The sequence below is a fragment of the Gorilla gorilla genome, chromosome 9 (assembly GCF_029281585.2).
Source record: "Gorilla gorilla gorilla isolate KB3781 chromosome 9, NHGRI_mGorGor1-v2.1_pri, whole genome shotgun sequence".
Lineage (NCBI taxonomy): Eukaryota > Metazoa > Chordata > Mammalia > Primates > Hominidae > Gorilla > Gorilla gorilla.
Window position 1 is genome coordinate 39268077 of NC_073233.2, and position 26303 is coordinate 39294379.

The window sequence follows — 26303 nt, forward strand, 5'->3', positions numbered from 1 at the left end:
CTAAACACCCCTAAACATGGAAAAGGTACAGTAAAAATAAGGTATTGTAAGTTGTACATGTGGTCTGTTGATTGAAACATTGTTATGTTGGGCATGACTCTATTTTTTTTTTTTTTTTTTTGAGATGGAGTCTTAGAGTCTCGCTCTGTTGCCCAGGCTGGAGTGCAGTGGCGTGATCTCAGCTCACTGCAACCTCCACCTCCTGGGTTCAAGTGATTCTCCTGCCTCAGCCTCCTGAGTAGCTGGGACTACAGATGCATGCCACCACACCCAGCTAATTTTTGTATTTTTAGTAGAGACAGGGTTTTGCCATGCTGGCCAGGCTGGTCTCGAACTCCTGACCTCAGGTGATCCACCCACCTCGGCCTCCCACAGTGCTGGGATTACAGGTGTGAGCCACCACGCCCGGCTGGGCATGACTCTAAATGGAATTATATGTGGTCTTTTGTGTTTGGCTTCTTTCATTTAGCATAGTACTTCCAGATTCCTCCAGGCTGTAGCATGTATCAGTATTTTGTGCCTCTTTGTGGGTGAATAATATTCCTTTGTTTGACTACATCACGTTTTGTTTATTCATTTATTAGTTTTTGCACATTTGGATTGTTTCCACCTTTTGACTATTATGAATAATGTTGCTACGAACATTTATGTACAAGTTTTTGTGTGAACATGTTTCCATTCTCATGGGTATATGGGAGTACGGTTGCTGGGCCATGTGGTAATGATGTTTAACTTTTTGAGGGAGGCATGAGATTTTATTAATATTTTCTTAATTCAGTTAACTACTGTTGCTTTATTCACAGCTAACTTAATGTCAAATGTAATCTTTATCCCATTGAACACAAGATACTAAAAAACCCTATTTTATGGCCAGGTGTGGTGGCTCATGTCTGTAATCCCAGCACTTTGGGAGGCCGAGGTGGGCGGATCACTTGAGATCAGGAGTTCAAGACCAGCCTAGCCAACATGGTGAAACCCCATCTCCACTAAAAATACAAAAACTAACTGGGCGTGGTGGCACCGGCCTATAGTCCCAGCTACTTGGGAGAGGCAGGAGAATCGCTTGAACCTCAGAGGCAGAGGTTGCAGTGAGCTGAGATCGTGCCATTGCACTCCAGCCTGGGTGACAATGTGAGACTCTGTCTCAAAAAAAAAAAAAGCATTTCTCTGTATTGCTTTCTGTAACTTATGATGTGGAGCTCTCTTGTTTTGTGCTTCAGTAATTAATATCATTAGATGGTAGCTCAAGTAGGTTTTGGCCTTATATGAAATCCTGATATAATGCCTAAAATTAATAATATTAAGTCTCAGATAATTCAGTTTTTAATTAGCATGGAGTGACCTACTGGCTTAATCTTTCATTTTTGAATCCCTAGTCCTTAACAGAATGCCTGCCCAGTCAAGTAGGCACTCAGTAGAAGTTTGAGAGATTGTTGAGCTCTAACTTGAAGCTGATTTCTCTTCCGAAACTGTACATGGGTTGTAATTATTTATGAGTACCTGCTGTGTACCACATACTATTCTGGGTGCTTGGGATGTACCAGTGAATAAAGCAAAGGCCCTGTCCTTAAGGAGTTTACCTTTCAGTGCATACTGGGCAAACTAGCATACTATATATAGTAAATACATATAGTATGTTGAGTGTTTATTAATGCATGGAGAAAAATAAAGAGGGTTAGGGCATGTGGAGAGAGAGGACAGAGTAAGGATGTTGTTTTATATGGGGTGGTCAGGGAAATCTTGAGAGGTGAAATTTAAGCAGAGACCTAAGGGGAAATGAGGAGTGAGTTTGAGGGATGAGGCAAGAGACCTGTCTGGCTGGAAGTAAAAAATAGGAGCTAAAATCAGAGGTGTAAGGGAGCAGCAACTAGATCATGTAGTGCCTTGAGAACTTTGTAAGAAGTTGTGGCTCTTGTGAGGTGGGAAGCCGTTGGAAAGTTTTTCATGATTTGATTTTACCTTTTCAAGAGAGTGACTCAGGCTGAGGATGAGGGGAAGGAGGGGCAAGAGCAGAGGCAAGGAAACCAGTTAGGTATAATAATTCCTTGCCTGTTCAAGAAGTGATTGGAGTTAGCAAAGATTTATAAGGAACACCCTCTTCCCCCCAAAAACCCCTGATATTTATAAATTAGATCAATAATTATTCTAACACTTAGGAAGTTGTGTTTAGATTTAGCATGGCTTACATTTTTTTAAATGTAGACTTCATTTTTGGGAACTGTTTTAGATTTACAGAAAAATCAGGAACATAGTATAGAGTTCCCATACACCCCCCCACCTAGTTTTCCCTATTATTACCATCTTGCATTGGTATGGGACATTTGTTACAGTTAATGAACCAATATTAATACAGTATTATTAACTAAAGCCTATAGTTTATTCAGATTTCCATAGATTTACTTAATGTCTTTTTCTGTCTCCTCTTATCTATGACAGTTTTTCCAGCTTAGTTTGTTGTTTTTGTTGTTGCGGTTTTGTTTTTTAGAGACAGTCTTGCTCTGTCATCCAGGCTAGAGTTCAGTGGCATGATCACCTATGAACTCCTGGGCCAAAATGTGTAGCTGGGAACTACAGGCAAGCACCACTATGCCTGGCAAATTTTTTAAAGTTTTTTAGAGACTGAGTACTGCTATGGTGCTCAGTCTGGTATCAAGCACTTCTCCGGCCTCAACCTCTTATTACTTTGCTTTTGATAACCTTCACAGTTTTCAGAAGTACTGGGCAAGTATTTTGTAGGATACCCCTCTTTTGGAATTTGCCTAATGTTTTTTCTTTTCATGTTTAGACCGGTGTTACTGGTTTTGAGGAGGGAGACCACAGGGGCAAAGTGTCACTTTCATCACATCCTGTCAGTGGTACATGCTATCAACGTGATTTATCACTACTGATAAAAGCCTTTATCACCTGGTCGATTCTTGTCAGGTTTCTACACTGTAAAGTTACTCTTTTTTTCCTCCTTTCAATACTATACTCTGGAAAGGTGTCACTGTGTGCAGTCCACACCTGAGTGGGGAGTTATGGTCTCCCTCCTTCAGGGTAGAGAATCTACATAAATTAATTGGGAATTCTTCAAGGGAAATTTGTCTCTTCCTCTCTGTTTATTCAATAGTTTAATAATTATCAGTATGGACCCATGGATATATATTTTATACTTCGGGTTACAAGCCAGTACTATTTTGTTGCTCAAAATGTTCCTGCTTTGGTCATTGGGAACTCTTTTCAATTAGCTTGTGTGTTCCTTTGACATAAATGTCTTTTCTCTCTTTTTTTCTCCCTCCCTCTCTGCCCCCTTTCTTTTTAGCACTTTCTTACTTTCTGGCACTACAAGATACTCCAGACTCATCTTGTATATTTCCTGCCCCAGTACTAGAATCAGCCATTTCTCCAAGGAGCCTTGGTTCCTTTTTCTTGGAGAATGGTACGAGAAACCAATCTGGGCACTAGGTATGTTCTTTGCTGCTGGAGTGTCATTGCTTCTGGGCTCTGCCCACCAGAGTAAGGAAATACACATGTAGCTTGTTTTAATATAGAGAATGATTGCTATGATCATTTTAAAAGCATATAAAATCGTAAGAGTATTTTGAAAATAGCAGTTGGGCATTTGGGTTTTTGTATTAAGGGATTTCTACATTATACTTTGAGTAGCAAAAGAATGAAACTGGACTCCTACCTCACACCATATAAAATAATTAATTTGAAATGGATCTGTCATCCTAAATGTAAAAGCTAAAACTAAAAAACTCTTAGAGAAAACATGGGCATAAATCTTCATGACCTTGGATTACAAGTTATTTCTTAGATATGCTATCAAAAGCATGAGTGTGACAAAGGAAAAAATTAATTGGACTTCAAAATAAAAAATTTTTGTGCTGTACATGATACCATCAGAAAGTGAAAAGATAACCAATGAATGGAAAACAATGTTAAAAATCAGATTTATCAGGGACTTGTATCCAGCATATTTAAAGAACTCTTATACTTTAATAATAAAAAGATAACCCAGGTAAAATATGAGCAAAGCATGTGAGTAGACACTTGTCCAAAGAAGATGCAAGTGGTCAGTAAGCACATGCAGAGATGCTGTACATTATTAGTCATAATGAGGTAAATGCAAATCAGAACCACTCCACACCTGTTAGGATGTCTACTATAGATGAGAAATACAGATAATAAATATTAGTGAGAATGTTGAGAAATTATAACTTATACTTTGCTGGTGGGAATGTAAAATGGTACAGCCACTTTGGAAAACAGTTTGGCCATTTCTCAAAATGTTAAACATGGAGTTTTCATTTGACCCAGCAATTTCACTCCTGGATATATATACCCAAGAGAAATTAAAACATACATCTATACAAAAACTTGTACGTGAATGTTCATAGCATCGTCATGATAGCCCAAAAGTAGAAACAACCCAAATGTCCATCAGCTGATGAATGGATAAACAAAATGTGGTATATCCATACAATGGAATATTCAGCCCTAAAAAGGAATGAGGTACTGATATATCCATGTTGTAATAAGGTGAACCTTGAAAACATATTTAGTGAAGGAAGCCAGTCATAAAAGGCCACATGTAGTATGATTCAGTTTTTATAAGTTATTCTGAATAGGCAAATCCATAGAGACAGAAGGTAGATCAGTGATTGCCAGGGGCAGAAGAGAGGAGGGAAATAGGACCAATTGCTCATGGATACACGTTTATTTGGGGGGTGATCAAAATATTCTAAAATTAGATTGTGGTGACAGTTGGACAAGTCTGAATATTCTAAAAACCACTGATTAGCATACTTTAAAAGGGTGACCTTTATGGTATGAAAGGTGTATTCCAAATTGTTTTTTTACAAAATCATTTAGAACAGAATAGCAAAAGATACTTAGAGATAAATTTAACAAAATACATGTAAGAATTATACACTAAACACTACAAAAGATTGTTGAGAGAAATTAAAGACCAGAAACAGCTATACCATATTCATGGCTTAAAAGATTCAGTACTTTTAAGATGGTATAGTTTTTCCCAAATTGATGTTTAGATTCAATACAGTTTTTTTGTTGTCATAGAAATTGACAAGCTAACTCAAATGTACGTGGAACTACCTAGCACAGCAAAACAATTTTGGAAAAAGAACAAATTTGGAAGATTTGTGTTATTGAATTGAAGACACTATAAACACAGTTGTATAAAAATATAGTTATTTGTGGATTGATTTATATGAACAGACATTGGTCAGTGTAACACTATAGTCAAGAAATAGAAACCCATATATATGATTTATTGGTTTTTGACAGAGGTGCCAAGACAATTCAATAGGTAAAGAATAATCTTTTCAATATATAGTGCTGGAACCATCGCACATTGAAATTTTAAAAATGAGTATCAACCTTTTACACCACGTATAAAAAATTAACTCCAAATGGATTATAGCCCTAAATGGAAAAGTTAATACTATAAAACTTCCAGAAGAAAACAGAAAATCTTTGAGATCTTAAATTAGGCAAAGATTTCTTAGGTACAACACCAAAAGTACAATAGATAAATTAAAAACTGATCAAAATTAAGAGCTTTTGCCCTTCTAAAGATACTGTTGCAAGAATGAAAGCCACCGGGTGGGAGAAAATATTTGCAAAACATAACTGGCCAAGAACTTGCTCCAGAATATATAAGCAACTCTCTAAACTCAATAATAGAAATCAACCCAATAAAAATGGGCAGAATATTTCAGTAGTACTTTTACTAAAGATTTCTACATGGCAGATGGTGAGATACTTATTGCACATCAATTAGAATGGCTAATTTTTTTTTTGAGCCAGAGTCTCACTCTGTCGCCCAGGCTGGAGTGCAGTGGTGTGATCTCGGCTCATTGCAACCTCCGCCTCCCAGGTTCAATTGGTTTTCATGCCTCAGCCTCCTGAGTAGCTAGAATTACAGACCTGTGCCACCATGCCTGGATAATTTTTGTATTTTTAGTAGAGATGGGGTTTTGCCATGTTGGCCAGGCTGGTCTTGAACTCCTGACTTCAAGTGATCCACCCACCTCAGCCTCCCAAAGTGCTGGGATTATAGGCGTGAGCCACCATGCCCGGCCTAATTTTTTTTTTTAAGTAACAACTTACAAACTAACAATACCTAGGGCCCATATGGATGCAGAGTTACTAGACATACATTATTGGTGGGAATGTAAAATGTTATAGCCACTCTGGAAAACATGCAGTTTATCTGAGTTAAAGATACATTACTGTATAACTCAGCCATCTCTCTACTCAAGTGAAATTAAAACTTATGTTCACACAAAAACTTATGCACATGTGTATAGCAGCTATATTCATGATTGCCCCAGATGTCTCTCAACTGGTGAGGTTTTAAAAAACAAACCAACCTGTGGTACAACCATGCAATGGAATACTGCTCAGCAATAAAAAGGAATGAATCACTGATAGAAATAACAACATAGATGAATCTCAGAGGTGTTACACTAAGTGAAAAGCCAGACATAAAGACTACATATTAAATGATTCCATCTATATGACATTTTGGAAAAAGCAAAATCACAGAAGCAGAAAACAGATCTGGGGACTTGGTGGTAGGATGGGTTCACTGCAGAGAGGCAGGGGGAATCTTTGTGGTGATGGAAGTGTTCTCTCCCTTGGTTTCTGTGGTTTGTTTATGCAGGTATGAAAACACACACTAGAGGGCTGGGCACAGTGGCTCACGCCTGTAATCCCAGCACTTTGGGAGGCCGAAGTGGGCAGATCACCTGAGGTCAGGAGTTTAAGACCAGCCTGGCCAACATGGCAAAACCCCGTCTCTACTAAAAATACAAAAAAAATTAGCCTGGCGCAGTGGTGCACGCCTGTAATCCCAGCTACTCAGGAGGCTGAGGCAGGAGAATTGCTTGAACCTAGGAGGTGGAGGTTGTGGTGAGCCAAGATCACACCACTACACTCCAGCCTGGGCAACAGAGTGAGACTCTTATCTCAAAAAAAAAGGCCGGGCACGGTGGCTCACACCTGTAATCCCAGCACTTTGGGAGGCCAAGGCGGGTGGATCACGAGATCAGAAGATCAAGACCATCCCGGCCAACATGGTGAAACCCCATCTCTACTAAAATATAAAAAATTAGCCAGGTGTGATGGCGGGTGCCTGTAGTCCCAGCTACTCAGGAGGCTGAGGCAGGGGAATCGCTTGAACCCGGAAAGTGGAGGTTGCAGTGAACTGAGATCGCACCATTGCACTCCAGCCTGGCAACAGAGCAAGATTCCATCTCATTAAAAAAAAAAAAAAGCCCTAGAAAAGGTGAATTCTACCTATGCAAATTATACCTAATTTTTAAAAAGCAAAAATGTGAAAAATTTGAACCTTGAACTTTACCTCATACCATACACACAAAAAGATCTCAAAATGAGTCACAGACCTAAACATAAAAGCAAAAACATTAAAACTTACAAAATAAAACAATAGGAGAATGTATTAGTGACTTTGGGTTGGTGAAGATTTCTTAGGACACCAAAAGCACAAACTATAAAACAAAAAATCTTGATAATTCACATTGAGCAAAAATTAAAACCTCATTATTTAAAGACAATGGAGGCCAGGTGTGGTGGCTCACACCTGTAATCCTAGCACTTTGGGAGTCCAAGGTGGGTAGATTGCTTGTTTGAGTCCAGGAGTTCCAGACCAGCCTGGGCAACATGGACAAGCTTTGTCTCTACAAAAAGTTAGCTGGTGGTGGTGGTGCACGCCTATGGTCCCAGCTACTCGGGAGACTGAGGTGAGAGAATCACCTGAGCCTGGGAAGTGGAGGCTGTAGTGAGCCGTGATCATGCCACTGCAATTGAGGCTGGGCGACTGGAGTGAGACCCTGTCTCAAAAAAAAAAAAGGAATAAATAAAGACACTGGAAAATGAAAGAGAATGAAAAGGCAAGCCAATAGACTGGGAGAAAATACTCCCAATACATATATTTGACAATGAATTTTGATCCAGGGTATGTAAAGAACTCTTAAAACCCAATAAGAAGGGAAACAACCCAGGTTTGGTTTTATTTTCAGCTTTTATTTTAGATTCAGGGGGTACATGTGCAGGTTTGTTACAGCATGATGCTGAAGTTTGGAATACAAATGATCCTGTCACCTGGGTACTGAGCATAGTAGCTGACAGTTTGTTTTCCAGTCCTTACCCCCTTCTTCCCTCCTCTAGTAGCCCCCAGTTTCTATTATTGCCATCTTTATTTCCAAGTACCCAATGTTTAGCTCCCACTTATTAATGAGAACATGTGGTATTTGGTTTTCTGTGCCTGCATTAATTTGATTAGGATTATAGCCTCCAGCAGCATCCATATCGCTGCAAAGGACATGATTTTGTTCTTTTTAATGGTTGTGTGGTATTCTAAGATGTTTGTGTACCACATTTTCTTTATCCAGTCAACCGTTGATGGGCACGTGTGGGTTGACTCCATGTCTTTGCTATTGTGAATAATGCTGCAATGAACATGCAAGTCAATGTCTTTTTGGTAGAATGACTTGTTTCCTTTTGGATGTATACCCAGTAATGAAATTGATGACAACCTAGATCTTTTAAAAGGGCTAAAGATTTGAATAAACTTCACTAGAGAAGCTAAAAGAATAGCCTTACAAACATACAGAAAAACGCACCTCGTATGTTATCAGAGAAATGCAAATTAAGCCCAATGATACTCCACTGAACCCACCTAGAATGGCTAAAATTAAGAAGACTGAAAAGATCAAATATTGACAAAGATGCAAAACTACTGGAATGTTGATACATCGCTTTTTTATTTATTTACTTATTTATTTTTTGCAGACAGAGTCTTGTTCTGTCACCCAGGCTGGAGTGCAATGGTGCAATCTCAGCTCACTGCAACGTCTGCCTCCTGGGTTCAAGCGATTCTTGTGCCTCAACCTACAGAGTAGCTGAAATTCGAGACCTATGCCACCACGCCCAGCTAATTTTTGTATTTTTAGTAGAGATGGGGTTTTGCCATGTTGGCCAGGCTGGTCTCGAACTCCTGACCTCGAGTGATCCGCCTGCCTCACCCTCCCAAAGTACTGGGATTACAGGCATGAGCCACCACACCAGGCTGTGCTGCAGACATTAATAAGGATACATTACCTTAACGACTTCAAGCTCAGAATCGTCAGTAATGAGACAAACTGACACGGTGTGCTTCCTCATGTGATGCAATAAGAAGTACACAACAGGTCAGGTGTGGTGGCTCATGTCTGTAGTCCCAGCTACTTGCGAGGCTGAGGCAGGAGGATTGCTCGAGCCCAGGAGTTGGAGGCTACAATGAGCTATGATCCAGCTGCTGCACTCTAGCCTGGGTGACAGAGACCCTGTCTTCTTAAGACAAATCCAGAATTTGGGACATCTTATAATTTAGTTGCCCTGGATTCTTCAAAAGGTCAAGGGATTTGGGATTAGGGGTTGGGTGAAGGCACTGATACTAAGTTAGAGAAATAACCAAATGAAATTACTGAATTCTGGTTGAATCCTAGTTAAAAAGAGCTTAAGACTTTTAGATGTTTGGCAATAATTGGGGAAACTGGAATATGACCTATATATTACATGATTATTGAATTAATGCTAATGTCTGATGATATCTGGTTATATAAGAATGTCCTTATTCCTATGAGATGCAACTGATGATATCTCCAAGTTATTTTCAAGTTGTTTAGCAAAAAAAAGAAAAGTGGGTATGTGTGTATAGAGAAAAATAAATGTTAGAAAATCTTAATAGTTGTTGAATCTTAAGGGACAGGTATATGGTGTTCATTGTATTTTTTATTTCTTTCTATGGGTTTAAAATATTCAAAATAAAAACATAACCTTTCCTTTCCAAGGAGAGGGGGGAAAATCTTGTTTTGGACTACTCTGAAAATGTTTGAGCTTGAAGTTTTCTCAGTGAGTTATTGGGAAATAGTATTAATTATTTATTTGAATTATCTGTTATTCCATAGAATACTATAATTAGAAAGGTTATGGAGGTTATTTCATCTGGTCCTTTTTTTATACAGATGAAATTAGTCTAACAATAATTGAGTCCCTTATTTAAATTACACTGTAAGCCAGAAGTAGAGCCTGTACAATGAATTCAGCTCTCTGTTGTCCAGGATATTACTTTTTCTTCTGTACCACATTACCTCTCCCAGTAAAAAGACTCTTGTTTGAGGTAGAATTGAATTAAAGAAAATACTGTGTATTATTTTTCTTCCTAATGCATCTTAAATATATTTCCTCCATTGTGATAGTTTGTCAGACTGTGTTTGATCCACTAATCTATAGGTCAGGAAATTGGTCAAAGATTTCTACTACTTTTATAGTTGTTCTTCTAGAAGTTTTTTTTATCAGATGGTTTGGACTGTGTATTTTGGTCACTGATTTTTAATGTCCTCTAGTTTAAGCTATGAAGAAGGACATCCCTCACACTCTGAAACAGATCTCCTTCAGAGACAGAGTTTTGCAGCCTCTCATCAGCTTCCTGGATATGCTCCCACACCTCAGCCTACTGGTAACAATTCTCTTGTGAAATATACTATGAGTCTGGGTACATTTAGTGAATAAGAAGAAAAACCAATTTTCATGTGTTGAGTTCTGAATGTGTAGGACATACTCATGCCATGGGAAATGAAATGAGAGTAAAAGCTTGTTTTTTGTTTTTATTTTTGACATGGAGTCTCGCTCTGTCGGCTGGGCTGGAGTGCAGTGGCGTGATCTTGGCTGACTGCAACCTCCACCTCCTGGGTTCAAGTGATTCTCCTGCTTCAGCCTCCCGAGTAGCTGGGACTACAGGCACCTGCCACCATGCCCCGTTAATTATTGTATTTTTTAGTAGAGGCGGGGTTTCCACCATATTGGCCAGGCTGGTCTCAAACTCCTGACCTTGTGATCCTTCCACCTCGGCTTCCAGAAGTGCTGGGATTACAGGCATGAGCCGCCACGCCCGACCAAAGCTTTGGTTTTTACCAACGGAATATTTATATAATTAATAAATTAAAAGATCTTTCATGCATCTTTGGAGATTTTAAATTATAAATATGCTTGGTCAAATTAATATGTTTACTATCAAAATAAAACCATCTGGGGTTGTAGAATGTTTTGGCCTTAATTTTCAGAAATTTTAAAATAGAGTCAGGAATATAATTTTATACAAGTACATATTTTTTTTTTTACTTTGGGATACATTTTATCTTCAAATTTAGGTCTTTCTGGAATATTTGATACTAGTGTGAACAGTGCCAGCAGTAACACTAAAGAGTCTTCAGTGATGAATTTTCTGTCTACTGCTGAATCCCGAACTGCTCAGGCTGCTGCTTCAGGAACTACTCTCTTACCACAATTCAGGGCTCCATCCTGGCAGACAGGTGATTCTCTGTTTTTAGAATTTTTAAGTCCTATAAAAATGCTGATGAAACATATACATTTGATGGCCTTGTCATTGTGGCTGGGAGTTTTGTTACAATATTGATTTTCCACTGCACTTTAAGACCTGGAATTTTTCAAAATTTTCAGGTGGATAAAATTCAAGAATTTATTACTGGCAGAAATTTAGTTTTAGCATTCTGACAAAAACTAGTAAGTTGACATTGAGGGGTAGATAATGATTAAAGAAGGTCTCATATAAGGTTTATATCTAGCAATTGTCTACTTGAAAGAAGCAAAGATTAAAATTTATTTTCAGAATGGGTAGGTGTTATAGTAAAAAAAATCTTGGGACTCATTTCATTGTTAGTTTTATATAAAGTTATCCTTAATTGGATAGATTAAATCACTAATAAGAGACATTACAAGTTGATATTATGATGTGCCCATTTTCCAGCAATAATTACAAGATCTATAATGTGCTTTTCTATTTCATTTTTCTTATTTTACTTTTCAACCGTTTCTCATCAGAAATTATATCTATATATTTCTGTTTTTTTGTAGTATGACAGGAATTCTTTTTGGAGTTTTGTCTTAAGAAATGTCATAGTTTATTTGAGAATATGTTTTTAAGGGATAGGTATAGGAAACAGTATTTTAACATTCTGATGTAAATTCCACTAATAGAAGTTTCTCAGTTTGCCATAGCAACATTTTTTTTCCTGCTTCTAAGGGGATAATTAATGATTTGGCAAAATAAAATAATATTTTAAAACAGAGCTTTATTTTTTACTTCCTGAAATAATTTTATATTTCATGTATTTAGTTAGATTTTCCTATCAGTATATTCGTGCTGAAACTTGAGAGTTGAAGAAGTTTTAAAATAAAACAAAAGAAAATCTGTTAATATTTCTGTGAAGTGTTTTTACTCTTGTATAGTTTGTTTTTAAAGTTTTTGTGGTTTTTTAGGTTTCAATTTTGTTTTGTTTTGTTTTTTGAGACAGAGTCACTCTGTCGCCCAGGCTGGAGTGCAGCGGCACAATCTTGGCTCACTGCAACCTCTGCGTCCCAGGTTCAAGTGATTCTTGTGCCTCAGCCTCCTGAGTAGCTGGGATTACAGGCATGCACCACCACGCCTGGCTAATTTTTACGTTTTTAGTAGAGACGGGGTTTCACCACATTGGCCAGGCTGGTCTCAAACTCCTGACCTCATGTGATCTGCCTGCCTCAGCCTCCCAAAAGCGACCGGCCTAGGATTCAATTTTTAACAATTCATTTTTGCAGTTTGTATCTGATCCCATAAGTGAATTGCATTCAGAAGGGCTTGGACTCTCAGGTTAGTAGGTAGAAGTTTTTTTATTTTTATTTTTTCTTAGAGCATGACTGATTTTACTGTCATATGGCCATTTAAAAGGAATTTAATGGATTTTTGAGCACATTAAACTGGACCTAAACTAATGTACTCTGAATGGGAAATAAAAATGAAATTGAGACAAAAACATACACAACATATAAATACACCATTAGTTGGAAGAAGGTATTAGTGTTAGTGTGTTAGGATAAGGAACATCATCTTTTGGCATGTTTGAGATTACAATATGATCATTAGATGCATTTCAAAATATCTTCTGTGGGCATACTGTGGGGAATTTGCTAGCCTCTGTGACTCCCTTCTACATTAATCTAATAAATCATGCAGAAGTAAGTGAAGTGAGAAAGATCTTTTATCACTCTACTGGATAGAAGGATTTCAAGAAATAGAAGCTCCTTACCACCACTTTAAGCCCCAGATATTCTCTGTCCTTTCTAACTAGCCTCTTCCTCATTCTAGGCATAACTGTGATAATGTCAGTCACTATGTAATTACAATTGGTTCTTTAAATATGATTTGATATATGTGACATAAAACACCTCAAAATAACCACTAAAACTGAATCAATCCATTATTTGTAACTTTACATTTAGTTAAATGTCGGTTCTTTATTACTGTTTACTTATTATGTTTAAAACATAAACCCCCCACCCCAACACACACAAAAGAACAATAGGAGATCTCTGGTAAAGAGCAGTAGAGTCAATTGATTAGTTTCATGAATATCACTTGACCCTCAGCAAGTCACATCACCTGTCAACCCCAGTCTCCTAATTGCTAGAACAAAGGAGTTGAACTATATTATCTCAAAAGTCTATTCTAGTTCAGTGTATTATTTTAAACATTTCTAAGTGTTATTTATTCTTTCAAGTGCCACTAGATATTTTCTATCTTTGTAGTAATAATTCTTTTTGGATATTTAATGGAAAGTAGGAAAATATTTTTCAAAGAGCCAGAGAATTGTTTTCCCCATTTTTCCAAAAATGAAAAAAAAATTTAATGGAAGTTCACATAAAACATTTAAATAGTAAAAAGGTATATAAAGTGGAAAGTGATAGTTCCTAACTTTTCAAAGAGGAATTAACAGTTTGTTATTTATTTTTATTGGATATCCTTCTATGTCAAAACATATGTATCCACCTTAATGTTTATGGCAATAGTATTATTATGGTATGCCATAATTATTTGATTGATCCCTTGTTTATGGACTTTCTGTTGTTTCTACTTACTGTAAACAATAACTATAATGAATATCTGGTACAAATATTTTTGAATGCACTTATTTCTTTAGAATAAATTTCTATAAAACTTTCAGATCACAAGGGTATACCCATTTTTACTTTTGCTATATGTGGCTAAAATGCTGTCCTGAAATGTTAACAGTCTCTTTCTGACAGTACTTTGTTAATTTCTGATCAACTTTTCATGATAAACATGCATCTATTATGATTGGGAAGTTGTTCATAGGAAGTCAAAGCTTGAAATGCAAGAGATTTTTAAAGTGAATATATTTTGGTAAAAGAAACTGCAGTTCACTGTTTTTTTATATTTATCATGTTAGATGTAGGCAATTTAGCTTTTTTTTTTCCATTTTAATGTTATGTACATTTTAGTTTGTCCATTGGTATTTTGCGTTGGTACTTTGGGATAAATTAATCACTAGAGATATGTACATTTTTACTGATTTCTTCATTTTCCTATGACCTTATCAAACTACATATAAATTATATAACAATTACAGATATGAATTGCTGATATCATTGTAACTTCATTTTTACTCTATGAAAACTAGCTAATCCAGGCGTGGTGGCTTGCACCTATAATCCCATCACTTTGGTAGACTGAGATAGGAGGATCACTTGAGCCCAGGAGTTCAAGATAGCCTGAGCAACATTGCAAGACCCCATCTCTACAAAAATTTAAAAATTAGCCAGGTTTGGGGTTATGCGCCTGTAGTCTCAGCTACTTGGGACACTGCGGCTGCAGTGAGCTATGATCGCAAGACTGCACTCTAGCCTGGGCAACAGAGTAAGACCCTGTCTCTTAAAAAAAAAAAAAAAAAAAAAAAAAGAAGCTAGCTATTTTGAAATGTAATTTTCAAAATTTACATGCAGAACTAACTGGTCAGATTTTTCAGTCTTAAGACATTTTGATGAGTTAAGGGTTATGTAAGTCATTACTATGAAAACATAAAGTAATTGTGCCATAATTACATAAAAATCTTTGTGCCTTTTCTTCATAGGCATGCATTCCTCAGCAGCAACTGAGCTGTTTGCTACTGGACCTTTGCCAAGCACTGGAACACTTCCACCATCTCTCTCTGCTTATCAGCATCCCACCACCTTCAGCAATAGAAACTTTGCTACCACTTCACCTTTGGTGCTTCAGGATTCAACTTTTAACACTACATCAAATGGAATTTTAAGTCATCATGACCCTTTGCTACAAATCAAGACTTCCCAGGGAACTGTTCCAACTGCTTTGGCATTTGAGCGCCTGGGCAGTTCTGTATTAAGTAACAGCATACCACCTCAGTCTTCAACATACCGCTCAGCTCAAGAGTCTGCACCCCATCTTTTACAACCTCAATTTAGTTTGTTGCCTTCAGCACTTGGGGGATCCCAGCAGACTCCTCAAGCCTACAGTTCAACTCTCTTTACTAGTTCTACTGCTTCCATTGAAAGAGCTCTTCTTCGAGAATGTAGTGTTATTAAACACCATCAGCGGCCTTCAGGTACCCAGTCAATTCAGGCACAACTGACTGGTTCACAGCACTCCTTACATAGTTATCTATCAAATTCAAGTGTAGTTAATTTTCAGGAAACAACCAGGCAGTCATCTTTATCCTGTAGCCCAATTGGAGATTCCACTCAGGTGAGCAACGGAGGATTACAACAGAAGACCTCCCAAGTCTCAGTGGAACTTGCTCAGTCTTACTCATCTGCAATTCCATCATCAGGGTATCCTCCTTCTACTACAAAAATAAAAAGCTGTTCTACAGAACAACCACTGACATCAACCAAGACCCCTAAACCTCAAAGTATAATTCCTCCTGTGCAAACACTAAGCTATTCCAAACCTTTACATAATCAGAGTTCTGTAATATCGGGCCAAGCACAAATTTATTCTACAGCGCAGCTACCAAGCCTTTTATCAGTTAGTCAGTCCCAAAATTACGGTTTAGTACAGCCACATAATGTGCCATCTATTGTTCATTCACAGGTTTATAGGTCCAGCAAGGTTGAGAAATTGCCACCCTTGTATAAAACATTGACTTTTTCTGGGTCATCTCAGACTATAACTCCTGAAAATCAGACGCTTAATTATTCATCTAATCAGCAAGAGGTATTGTCTTCAGTTACAAATGAGAATTACCCTGCTCAAACAAGAGATCTGTCTTCAGTAAGTCAGTCTCAAAGTTACTCATCTGGTCACTCTCAGGGTTTATCACCAGTTAGCCAGACACAGGTTAGCTATTCATCTCAATCACAAGTTTTGTCAGTTGTTAGTCCTTCAGAAAGCTATGCTTCAGGGGAGTCCCTAACATTAACAGCCCCTTCTCTTTCTTATTCTTCTGCCTCTCGGGCTCAGAATTTGCCAGACTCTAGCCCGACCCAGAATTATATTTCTATGCATTCTTCCCAAAATGTTCAGACTCAAGAGTCATCATCTCCCCAGTCCCAGAAGTTTTTGCCTGCTGTCCAGTCATCGTCTTTTGCATCCTCTACTCATTGTCAGACATTACAAAATAACATAACTTCCCCTGACCCAAAGTCTTATGCCGAAAGAAAGCTTGACTCAGATGTGTATACATCTTCAAAGCAAGAAGATGGTTTTCCAATGCAAGAGTTACAGGTGTTGCAGCCACAAGCATCTCTTGAGTCATCAACCCAAAGGCTATCTGATGGAGAAATTAATGCTCAAGAATCAACTTATAAGGTGTCAAAGGCAGATGACAGATATTCTCAGAGTGTAATCAGAAGTAATTCCCGTCTTGAAGATCAAGTTATTGGGGTTGCTCTACAAGCGTCAAAAAAAGAAGAAAGTGTTGTTGGTTCAGTGACACAACTTAACCAACAAATTGGCCAAGTCAATAATGCAGCTACCCTTGATCTTAAGAACTCAACTAATTTAATACAGACTCCACAAATAAGGTTGAATACTAAAGACTTAAAGCAGCAACATCCTCTCGTACTTAAGGTGCATGAGTCCAAGGTCCAGGAACAGCACGATCAAATAATTAATGCTTCATCTCAGATTCAAATTCCAAATCATGCTTTAGGGCATGGCCATCAGGCATCTCTTCCTAATACACAAGTCCTTTTAGATTCTGCCTGTGATTTACAAATTCTTCAGCAGTCAATACTGCAGGCAGGTTTAGGTCAAGTAAAGGCATCTTTACAAGCACAGCGTGTTCAAAGCCCTCAACAAATAGTACATCCCTTCCTTCAGATGGAAGGTCATGTTATTCAAAGCAATGGCGATCATTCTCAGCAGCAACTCCATCCTCAAAATTCTGAAGTTATGAAAATGGACCTCTCTGAGTCTTCAAAACCATTACAACAACATCTAACAACAAAGGGCCATTTTAGTGAAACAAATCAACATGATTCAAAGAATCAGTTTGTTTCTCTTGGATCGATGTGTTTCCCAGAGGCAGTGCTTCTTAGTGATGAAAGAAATATTTTATCAAATGTAGATGATATCTTAGCAGCTACAGCAGCAGCTTGTGGAGTTACACCTGCTGATTTTTCCAAGTCAACTTCAAATGAAACCATGCAGGCTGTTGAAGATGGTGATTCTAAATCTCATTTTCAGCAGTCATTAGATGTCAGGCATGTGACTTCAGATTTTAACTCTATGACAGCTACAGTAGGAAAGCCGCAGAATATAAATGATACTTCCTTAAATGGAAATCAGGTTACTGTGAACCTTTCACCAGTACCTGCCCTTCAGTCAAAAATGACTCTTGATCAACAGCACATTGAAACACCTGGTCAAAATATACCAACTAAAGTAGCTTCAGCATTGGTTGGACCAAGTCATGAAGTCCAGGAGCAAAGTTCTGGCCCATTCAAGAAACAGTCTGCTACCAATCTTGAATCTGAAGAAGACAGTGAAGTTCCTGTTGATAGTACATTAAATAATAACAGAAACCAAGAGTTTGTTTCTAGTAGTAGAAGTATAAGTGGAGAGAGTGCTACATCAGAGAGTGAATTTACCTTAGGGGGTGACGACAGTGGTGTGTCAATGAACCCAGCTAGGAGTGCACTTGCACTGTTGGCCATGGCCCAATCTGGGGATGCAGTCAGTGTCAAGATTGAAGAAGAAAACCAAGATTTAATGCATTTTAACCTTCAAAAGAAAAGAGCTAAAGGAAAAGGGCAAGTTAAAGAGGAAGACAACAGTAATCAGAAACAGCTGAAAAGACCTGCCCAAGGCAAACGCCAGAATCCAAGGGGAACAGATATTTACTTACCGTATACTCCTCCTTCCTCAGAAAGCTGCCATGATGGTTATCAGCATCAAGAAAAAATGAGACAGAAGATCAAAGAGGTGGAGGAAAAACAACCAGAAGTCAAAACAGGATTTATTGCTTCTTTCTTAGATTTTCTGAAATCCGGGCCCAAGCAGCAGTTTTCCACTCTTGCTGTACGAATGCCTAACAGGACTAGACGGCCAGGGACCCAGATGGTTCGTACATTTTGTCCCCCACCACTTCCCAAGCCTTCATCTACAACACCCACACCTTTAGTGTCTGAAACTGGCGGTAACAGTCCATCAGATAAAGTTGATAATGAACTTAAAAACTTGGAACATTTATCTTCATTTTCTTCTGATGAAGATGATCCTGGATGTAGTCAAGATGCTTATAAAAGCATCTCTACTCCCTTAACTACTTTGGATGCTACTTCTGATAAAAAGAAGAAAACAGGTAAAGTTTTACAATTTAGATTCATAATTATTACTTTCTTCTATTTTTCCAGCTATAGCCCACATTTTAAGCTTTTTTCACTTAAAGCAGGTCTGCAAGTACATTTTCAGGACAAAATATATAGGTAGGTATCTTAAGGACTTATTTTTTAAATTTTCCTTGCCTGTAGGAAAGGTCTATGTTTTAGGTTAAGTAGTTCTGCTTTTTCTTGGCTTTTTGCCAAAGGCAGCATAATCTGTACAGTATGCCATCTAATCTGAGACATCTTGAGGTAATTGAGGCACTGTATTGTGGGCATTGCTGTAGTATAAACCTGGTACATTTTCTTAGTTTGCCAATTTTATCTGAAGATTAACATTTTAATATTAAATATGGTTATGTTTAAATATGTTGCAATAGTCCAGGTGACAAATGATAGCTTTTTTCAGATGAGGCAACAGGGATGTTATAGAGTTAAAATCTGAACCATTAAATGTGGTTATGTGCAGCATGCACACTAATATAATTAAGATAAAACTTAAAAATTTTATGCTGGCTTCAGATTATATACCCAAATCTTTGGGTATGTGTTTCAGTTTACTCTGTGGCTAAGGGAGTTTTAGAAGAAATTTTTTTTTTTATATATACTTTAAGTTTTAGGGTACATGTGCACAACGTGCAGGTTAGTTACATATGTATACATGTGCCATGTTGGTGGGCTGCACCCATAACTCGTTATTTAACATTAGGTATATCTCCTAATGCTGTCCCTTCTCCCCTCCCTCCAGCCCACAACAGGCCCTGGTGTGTGATGTTCCCCTTCCTGTGCCCATGTGGTCTCATTGTTCAATTCCCACCTATGAGTGAGAACACACGGTGTTTGGTTTTTTGTCCTTGCGATAGTTTGCTGAGAATCATGGTTTCCAGCTTCATCCATGTCCCTACAAAGGACATGAACTCATCATTTTTTATGGCTGCATAGTATTCCGTGGTGTATATGTGCCACATTTTCTTAATCCAGTCTATCATTGTTGGACATTTGGCATATTTTAGGAAGCATTGACTTATGTAAACAATTGGCAGTAAGTATGGTATCTTCTATTGTAAGAAACATGCCAAGGAAAAATTTATTTGTAACAATAATATAACTACCACCTCTGTGCCAGTAACTAGTAGGAACGTTGTGAGATACACATTGTTATCTCCAATATACAGATGATATAAATGAATTATGTGGGCCCATACCTCTAGTAAGTGACAGAGCTGGAATCTGAACCCAGGTTTTTCTGGTTCTAGAGCCTACATTCTTTCTCAGCTCTTTAGGATAAATAGGGTGGTGCTTTAAGACTTAAACCTTGTTTTGTAACATACTTCCCAGCTTCTCTCTGGACTTGACTACCTTTAACTACTAAAGTGTTACGTGACAACTGGTATCCAAATAACCTGTTAGCATAAATATCTGATAATACATTTCTAAAGAACTCTCATTTCATTACACAGGGAAATTAACATGATAGAAAGTCAGTCTCAGATTCAAAGACATTACTACCATGGATGTGTCTAATCCTAATATGGTTTTGTAACGTCTCACCCAGTTCAGAGTGCTTTGCAATCGCTATTATATTCCCTCTTACATTCCCAGAATAAACCTTTTGAAATCTTTGTTCTAACATGAGTCTAAAACTAGTTTCTTCCAGAGATATGTTATCTCATTTTTAGTTAAAATCATCATCATAAACCCCATCCTTACTATTAGGTCTTTGAAGTTCTCTTATCACCATCCCTGTTGCCTCATCTGAAAAAAGCTATCATTTGTCACTTGGACTATTGCAACTGATTACTCATTACAGACTTTTCCTTTTTTTCTTTTTTTATTATTTTAAGAGACAGAGTCTTGCTCTGTCACCCAGGCTGGAGTACAGTGGTGTGATCTTGGCACATTGAAACCTCAAACTCCTGGGCCCAGGCAGTCTTCCTTCCTCAGCCTCCTGAGCAACTGGGACTATAGGCACATGCCACCATGCCTGGCTAATTTTTTTTTAATCTGTTGTAGAGATGGGATCTTGCTGTATTGCCCAGGCTGGTCTTGAACTCCTGGCCTCAAGCAGTCCTCCCACCTTGGCCTCCCAAAGTGCTGGGATTATAGGCATGAGCCACTGCGCCTGGCCTAGAATTTTTTCTCGCCAGTCTCTATGCCAGTCCATCCTCCACATTGTCAACAGATTCAACTTTATAAAAAAGGAAAGCTGATTGTTACTTCTATTTCAAAACACCTCTGTGCTTCATGGGAAAAATAAAGATTATATGTAAAAATTCCTTTTTCCATGTTTTACTCTCTTTCCACTGTCCCTCTGCTGTGACAATTGAATTTTCATTGTTTCTTGGATGTCTGTCCCCCTTCTACAGTTGTGAACCTTTGAACACATTTTTCTCTTTGTAGACTACTCTCTTCTCCAGTTTTTAGTCTAGAAGATACTTATCGATCTTTAAAGACTATTTTCAAAGTCATGTTGTAGACATTATTCCAGACAGAATTAGTGCTCCTATCCTTTGAATTCCCACAGCCCTTAAATTTCAATGAAAGCATTTACTTTTGTGTTTTAATGTGTTCATTTACATTTGTATATTTCATTAGAGGGTGAGTTCCTTCAAGCTAGTGAAGGGTTATGGTTGAGAATTTAGGCTTTAGAGTTAAATCACCTTGGGTTCAAATTCTAGAATCATAGTGCTGTGACTTTAGGGCATGTTCCTCATCTGTAAAATGGGACCTGGTGATACAGTCAGTATATAGTAACCTCTCAGGTTTTTGAGAGGACTCAGGGACATAAAGAACATCATGCACAACCTGAGTCATTAATTGTAGTTATTATACTGCATTCATCTTTGTATTTGCAAGACCTGAAGTGTAGCAGGTACTCACATAATGAGTGAGGGTATGTAAAAGAAAAGTAGAACATTGAGGTGATCGTGAGTTAAAGTTAAGTAGCCAGGTTTTGATTTTAATTTTGTGAGTAGAATTCTGACTTTTGCACATAGGTTGCACAGTCCCAAACAGTTTAAATGAAGTCACAGAGATATATGATAAGCCTGTGGTACTCCACATTTCACAGTTCCATGGTAAATAACTTAAACGTGAGTATATCTTCCACTGATGCTAGTTTCCAAATACTTGTAATATTTTCTGGAACATAGGCTTGCTGTTAGTGTTTTGTGGACTGCTGTAGCCATTCTGAGCATATGAAGATGTCCTTAGTTGCACCTGTTTCCTCTTGTTTTTTGACTTTAAATTATTCAGATGCCTAAAGGGCATATTCCTTGCTCTAAAATAATAAAGTTTTCTAGTAAAGTTTGTGATAAAATAATTATAAAGTAAGAATTATTTACATATTTACTTGCAGTATAGGAGTTGGATTAAGAAAAAAAGAAAAACTAATGGAACTGTATCTTGTATCAACATAAACTAAATCCTGGGCTCTTTTAGGCAAGATGGTACACAGTTGTCTAACACTCTGAATTCTATATTTGCATTAAAAAGACCAATGGAATATAAAAACCCATCCTTAGTTTTGAATCCTGAAACTAGGGATAGGTGCTATTTTCACCATTCCTTACTCCTTTCAGATTGAATTAAAGTGTAGTATAAAACTAGTTTTTGCACTACTAAAATGTTTCTGAATCTGTATCAAGTGATTTACTATTATCAAGTCAGTGGAAGTAGAATGTTAGAGCTATACAGTCTAGTTACAATTTGATTTCATTCAAAGTGACTGGTATATTTTTTCAAAATGAAGGCCAAACTGACGAACAGCACTCAGCCCCTACTTCTCAGGCAGCCATGGGTATGCAGAACAAACTGTTAAGGACACAATTGACAGGCACCCAGATCTCAAGAATGTAATGAAACCAAAATTGGTGTTTCCCTTCAGTTTTGTTTGCATCTCTGGATAAAATGGACTTGGCTGAAATATGTTGAAAGCTTAAAAAAATGTGTAATACCACCGTCAGTTTTCTGGGCTCCTTGAAGTTCTTTTAAAACTTAAAATTTGGGTTTTAATTTTTTTTTAAGGTTTGTTTTAGTTCTTTGTCTCTGAAATTTATTTGGCATTCTGGGATGTTCTGGGTCTTTGTATATTGAGTAATTTTGGATTTTATCTTGGACATTTTGAGTACTGTATTGTAAAACTGTAGGTTCTATTAACATCCTCTGAAGAATATTGATTTATTTTGTTCTGTTTTAGCAGGCAGTCAGACCATAAGTTCTGTCTTACTTTTTGTGAATGGTGTTTCCAGTGTCAGTTCTGTTTTCAAGGCTTTTGCTTTGCTGTTGTAGGTCTGTTTCAGCAGTTAGCCTAGAACTTGGGTGGGTTGTAGACTGTGTTGTAGTTCAGATCTCAAAGCCTTTCTTTTGCTAGTTTTGGTCTATCTTACACTTGTGCATCCTAGGTATGAAACGCTGATTTGTGTGGGTCCATACATAGAATGAGAGGATCCCATTCTCCAGCTCCCTTTTCCCTGGGATTTTCCCCACACTGTCCAGATCCCAGGGTCCCTTTTCCTAGTCTGTTGCCTAGAAGACTGAGGTTTTTTTTTTTGTTTTTTTTTTTTGAGATTTATCTTCCCAGGCTTTGACATAATTCTCTGCAACTGGGACTGCCCTTGGGGCAATGCAGTGAAAGAAATGAAGGAACAGGGATTCTCCCTATTCTCTTGATGCCTTAGGGGCCTTGTTTCTAGGTTCCTTATGCCAACAAGACAAGCGTTCTGTTAGGATTTTAGATTTCTGATTCATTATTACTGCATTTCAGCTCTGTGACTTGGGCCTCTCTCTGGACAGAGTTGGAAACAAAAAAGAGAAAAAAGAAACAGATTTTCCCCTTACTGTTAGCCTTGCACAAGGCTTCTTTACCCATTCCTCTGGCCAGAAAGGTAGGGTTTTTCTTGAAGTTTTGTTGCTTTTGTGTTGTATAGTTTTGCTTAGGGACTATCATGATCCCTGCTTGGTCATGACAGATTATTTTAATCTGTTGAAAGATTTAACTTGCTAGTATTTTATTTGAGATTTTTACACTTAGATTCATAAGTGAGATTAGCTTATAGTATTTTTTGTCTTAATCTGACTCACTTTTGTATTCAGGATTATGTTGGTCATACAAATTAAACTGGGAGTTTTTTTTTCTGTTCATCTAAGCTTTGAAAGTTTATCATACATAATAGGGATTTGATAAAACTTTCTAAGAATAGATCTAATTAACTATCCAGTTTTTCTTGAGGTCGCTTGGTCTGTCTAGGTCAATTTAAGAAAGTTACATTTTCTAGGAAAATCATTCATTTATATTGTAAACTTTGTTGTAAAGTTGTCCATAGTAATCCTTAAGTTTTAGTCTCTTCTACCTCTGTAGTTATACCCTCTTTCTTCCTCTAAATGATTATTTGCATTTTTTCCTTGTCAGTCTGTGAAAGGTTTTTGCCTAATAAATGGTTCTTTTTAAAGAACCAAACTACTTTTATTTTTTTGCTCCTGTTATTTTTTACTTTTTTTTCTTAATGTCTGGTTTTATCTTAATTCTTTTGCCCTTTATTCCTTGGGTATAATTTGATAATCTCTTTCTGGCTTCTTGAGTTTAATACTCAGTTTATTTTTGTATTTTCTGTCTAATGAATGGCATTTAAGCTGTCAGTTTTCTTCTTTGCACCACACTTTGACCATATCTCATGGTTTCAGTTTATAATGCTCTCACTTTCTTTTCAAACTGGTTTATTATTTCAGTTTTGATTTCCTTTTTAGCCCAGGATTTATGAAGAATGGTCAGGGGTTTTTTGTCTGTTTCCTAGTAGTTTTTGTTTTAATTATTAATTTGACTCTTTTGTATTGTGTTCAGGGAATATGTTCACATTTTGAAATTTATGGAAATTTTGTTAGTAGTTTGGTAAATGGTCCATTTTTATAGATATTCCAGTTTTTATAAATACTAAGTACTAATAGATTTCATTAATAGTGTTCAAATCCTTTATATCTTTTTTATTTAATAAATGATATTAGGTTATTTAAGAAAATGTTTACATATGTGTATATTTTGGAGATAAATGACATGTATGGAATTTGGCTTAAAATAGCCCAGCAAATATAAAAGGGAGTGATGGATAGATTAAACAGATGAACCAAAATGTTTGTGCTTGTTACAGCTGGGTTACAGTAGGGTTTGTATTCTCTACTTTTGTGTAGTCTAAAATTTTATAATAATAAAAAGTTTTAAAACTCCTCTCTACCCTTATTTGTTTTTAGATTGCTTGATCTGTTGATTCCTGAGAAAGGTGTGTTAAAGTTTCCCATTATGTTATATTATTTTTCTAATACTGTTTACTTGATATTTTGAACCCATGTAATTCAGTGCATAAAATTTTACTACAGTTAAATTTCCTTTTATCATAATAAAATCTTTTTCCCACTTAATGATTTCTGTTTTTAATACTGTCATACTAATGTTGTTATTAGCATTTTTTTAGTATTTTTCCATATCTATGTTTTCTTTTGGAACATTTTTTCTTGTGAAATACAACCCACGTGTGAAAATCAAACATGCATAAAGAAAAATACAAAACAAAACTTCCACAGATTTGAAAATGCAGACATTATTCAAGCAGTATTCCCTGGGTACAGTGCAGCCATTTCTAGAAAGAACAAAGAAAGGAACAAAGAAAAACTCACCCTTCCAAATAACTCTTGGCTTAAAAAGGAAACCAAAACTGAAATGACAAACTAATTGGAATGGACAGTGGAGCACTGCATACTGAAACTAATAGGATGTGGCCAGAGTGTGGTGTGAAGAAGCAAATTTATAGTGTTAAATGTCATTCATTGGAAAGCAAGAAAGTATCGAAATTAATTGAGTATTAAATTAAACTCACTCTTAACCTCTAGAGCAAATCACTAACTGACTTGGATGGTAATCACTTCCTTACTTAATATAATTTTACCATCTATGTATGCATCTCTAAAGACTATACTTTTTAGCTGGGGAAACATAGTGAGAGCCTATCTCTACAAAAAATAAAAAAACAGTTAGGTGGGCATGTTGGCATGTGCCTGTCGTCCTAGCTAATGTGGAGCCTGAGGCAGGAGTATCGGGTGAGCCCAGGAGTTTGAGGGGGCAGTGAGCTGGGATCACACCATTGCACTCCAGCCTGGGTGACAGAGCTAGATGCTATCTCTTAAAAAAACAAAACAAAACTATTGTTTGGTTTGTTTTAAAACTTCCTACAAAGGGCATATAAATAAAGTATTGATGAATTTTCCCTCTACTAGAAGTTATACATTCTTTTTTTAAAAAAAATTTGCTTTTTTCATAGAAATTTTCAAACATATACAAAAGTACAGAGATTGGCATAATGAAACCCAATTCTGGGGGCATCATCCATTTCAATAATCATTATGTGGTCCATCTTGCTTTATTCATATCTTTATCTAGGTGCCCACTCCCTATTTTGGTGAAATATTTCTTTTCCTGGTTACAATAGAAATTACAACATGCACTTTTAGCTTCTCCAAATCTGTCAATATCTTCCTTTTTTTGGATAATACAGATTTTTTAACACTGGAGCTCCATTTAATCCCCTCCTGACATAAATGTTATTGTT

At 37.1% G+C, this 26303-nt stretch overlaps 1 protein-coding gene across 4 annotated transcripts in view; it reads left to right on the forward strand.

Moving 5' to 3' along the window:
- QSER1 (glutamine and serine rich 1) overlaps positions 1–26303 on the forward strand; it is an 81023-nt gene that overhangs the window by 23663 nt on the left and 31057 nt on the right. For 2 of the 4 annotated variants that reach the window (XM_019037432.4, XM_055356538.2), the window contains exons 2-4: positions 10419–10531; positions 11223–11384; positions 14997–18689. In XM_019037432.4, coding sequence (XP_018892977.3) covers positions 10419–10531; positions 11223–11384; positions 14997–18689 — 3968 coding nt within the window. The remainder of the gene's footprint in view (positions 1–10418; positions 10532–11222; positions 11385–14996; positions 18690–26303) is intronic. The other 2 variants (XM_019037433.4, XM_055356542.2) reach the window with 1 other exon arrangement.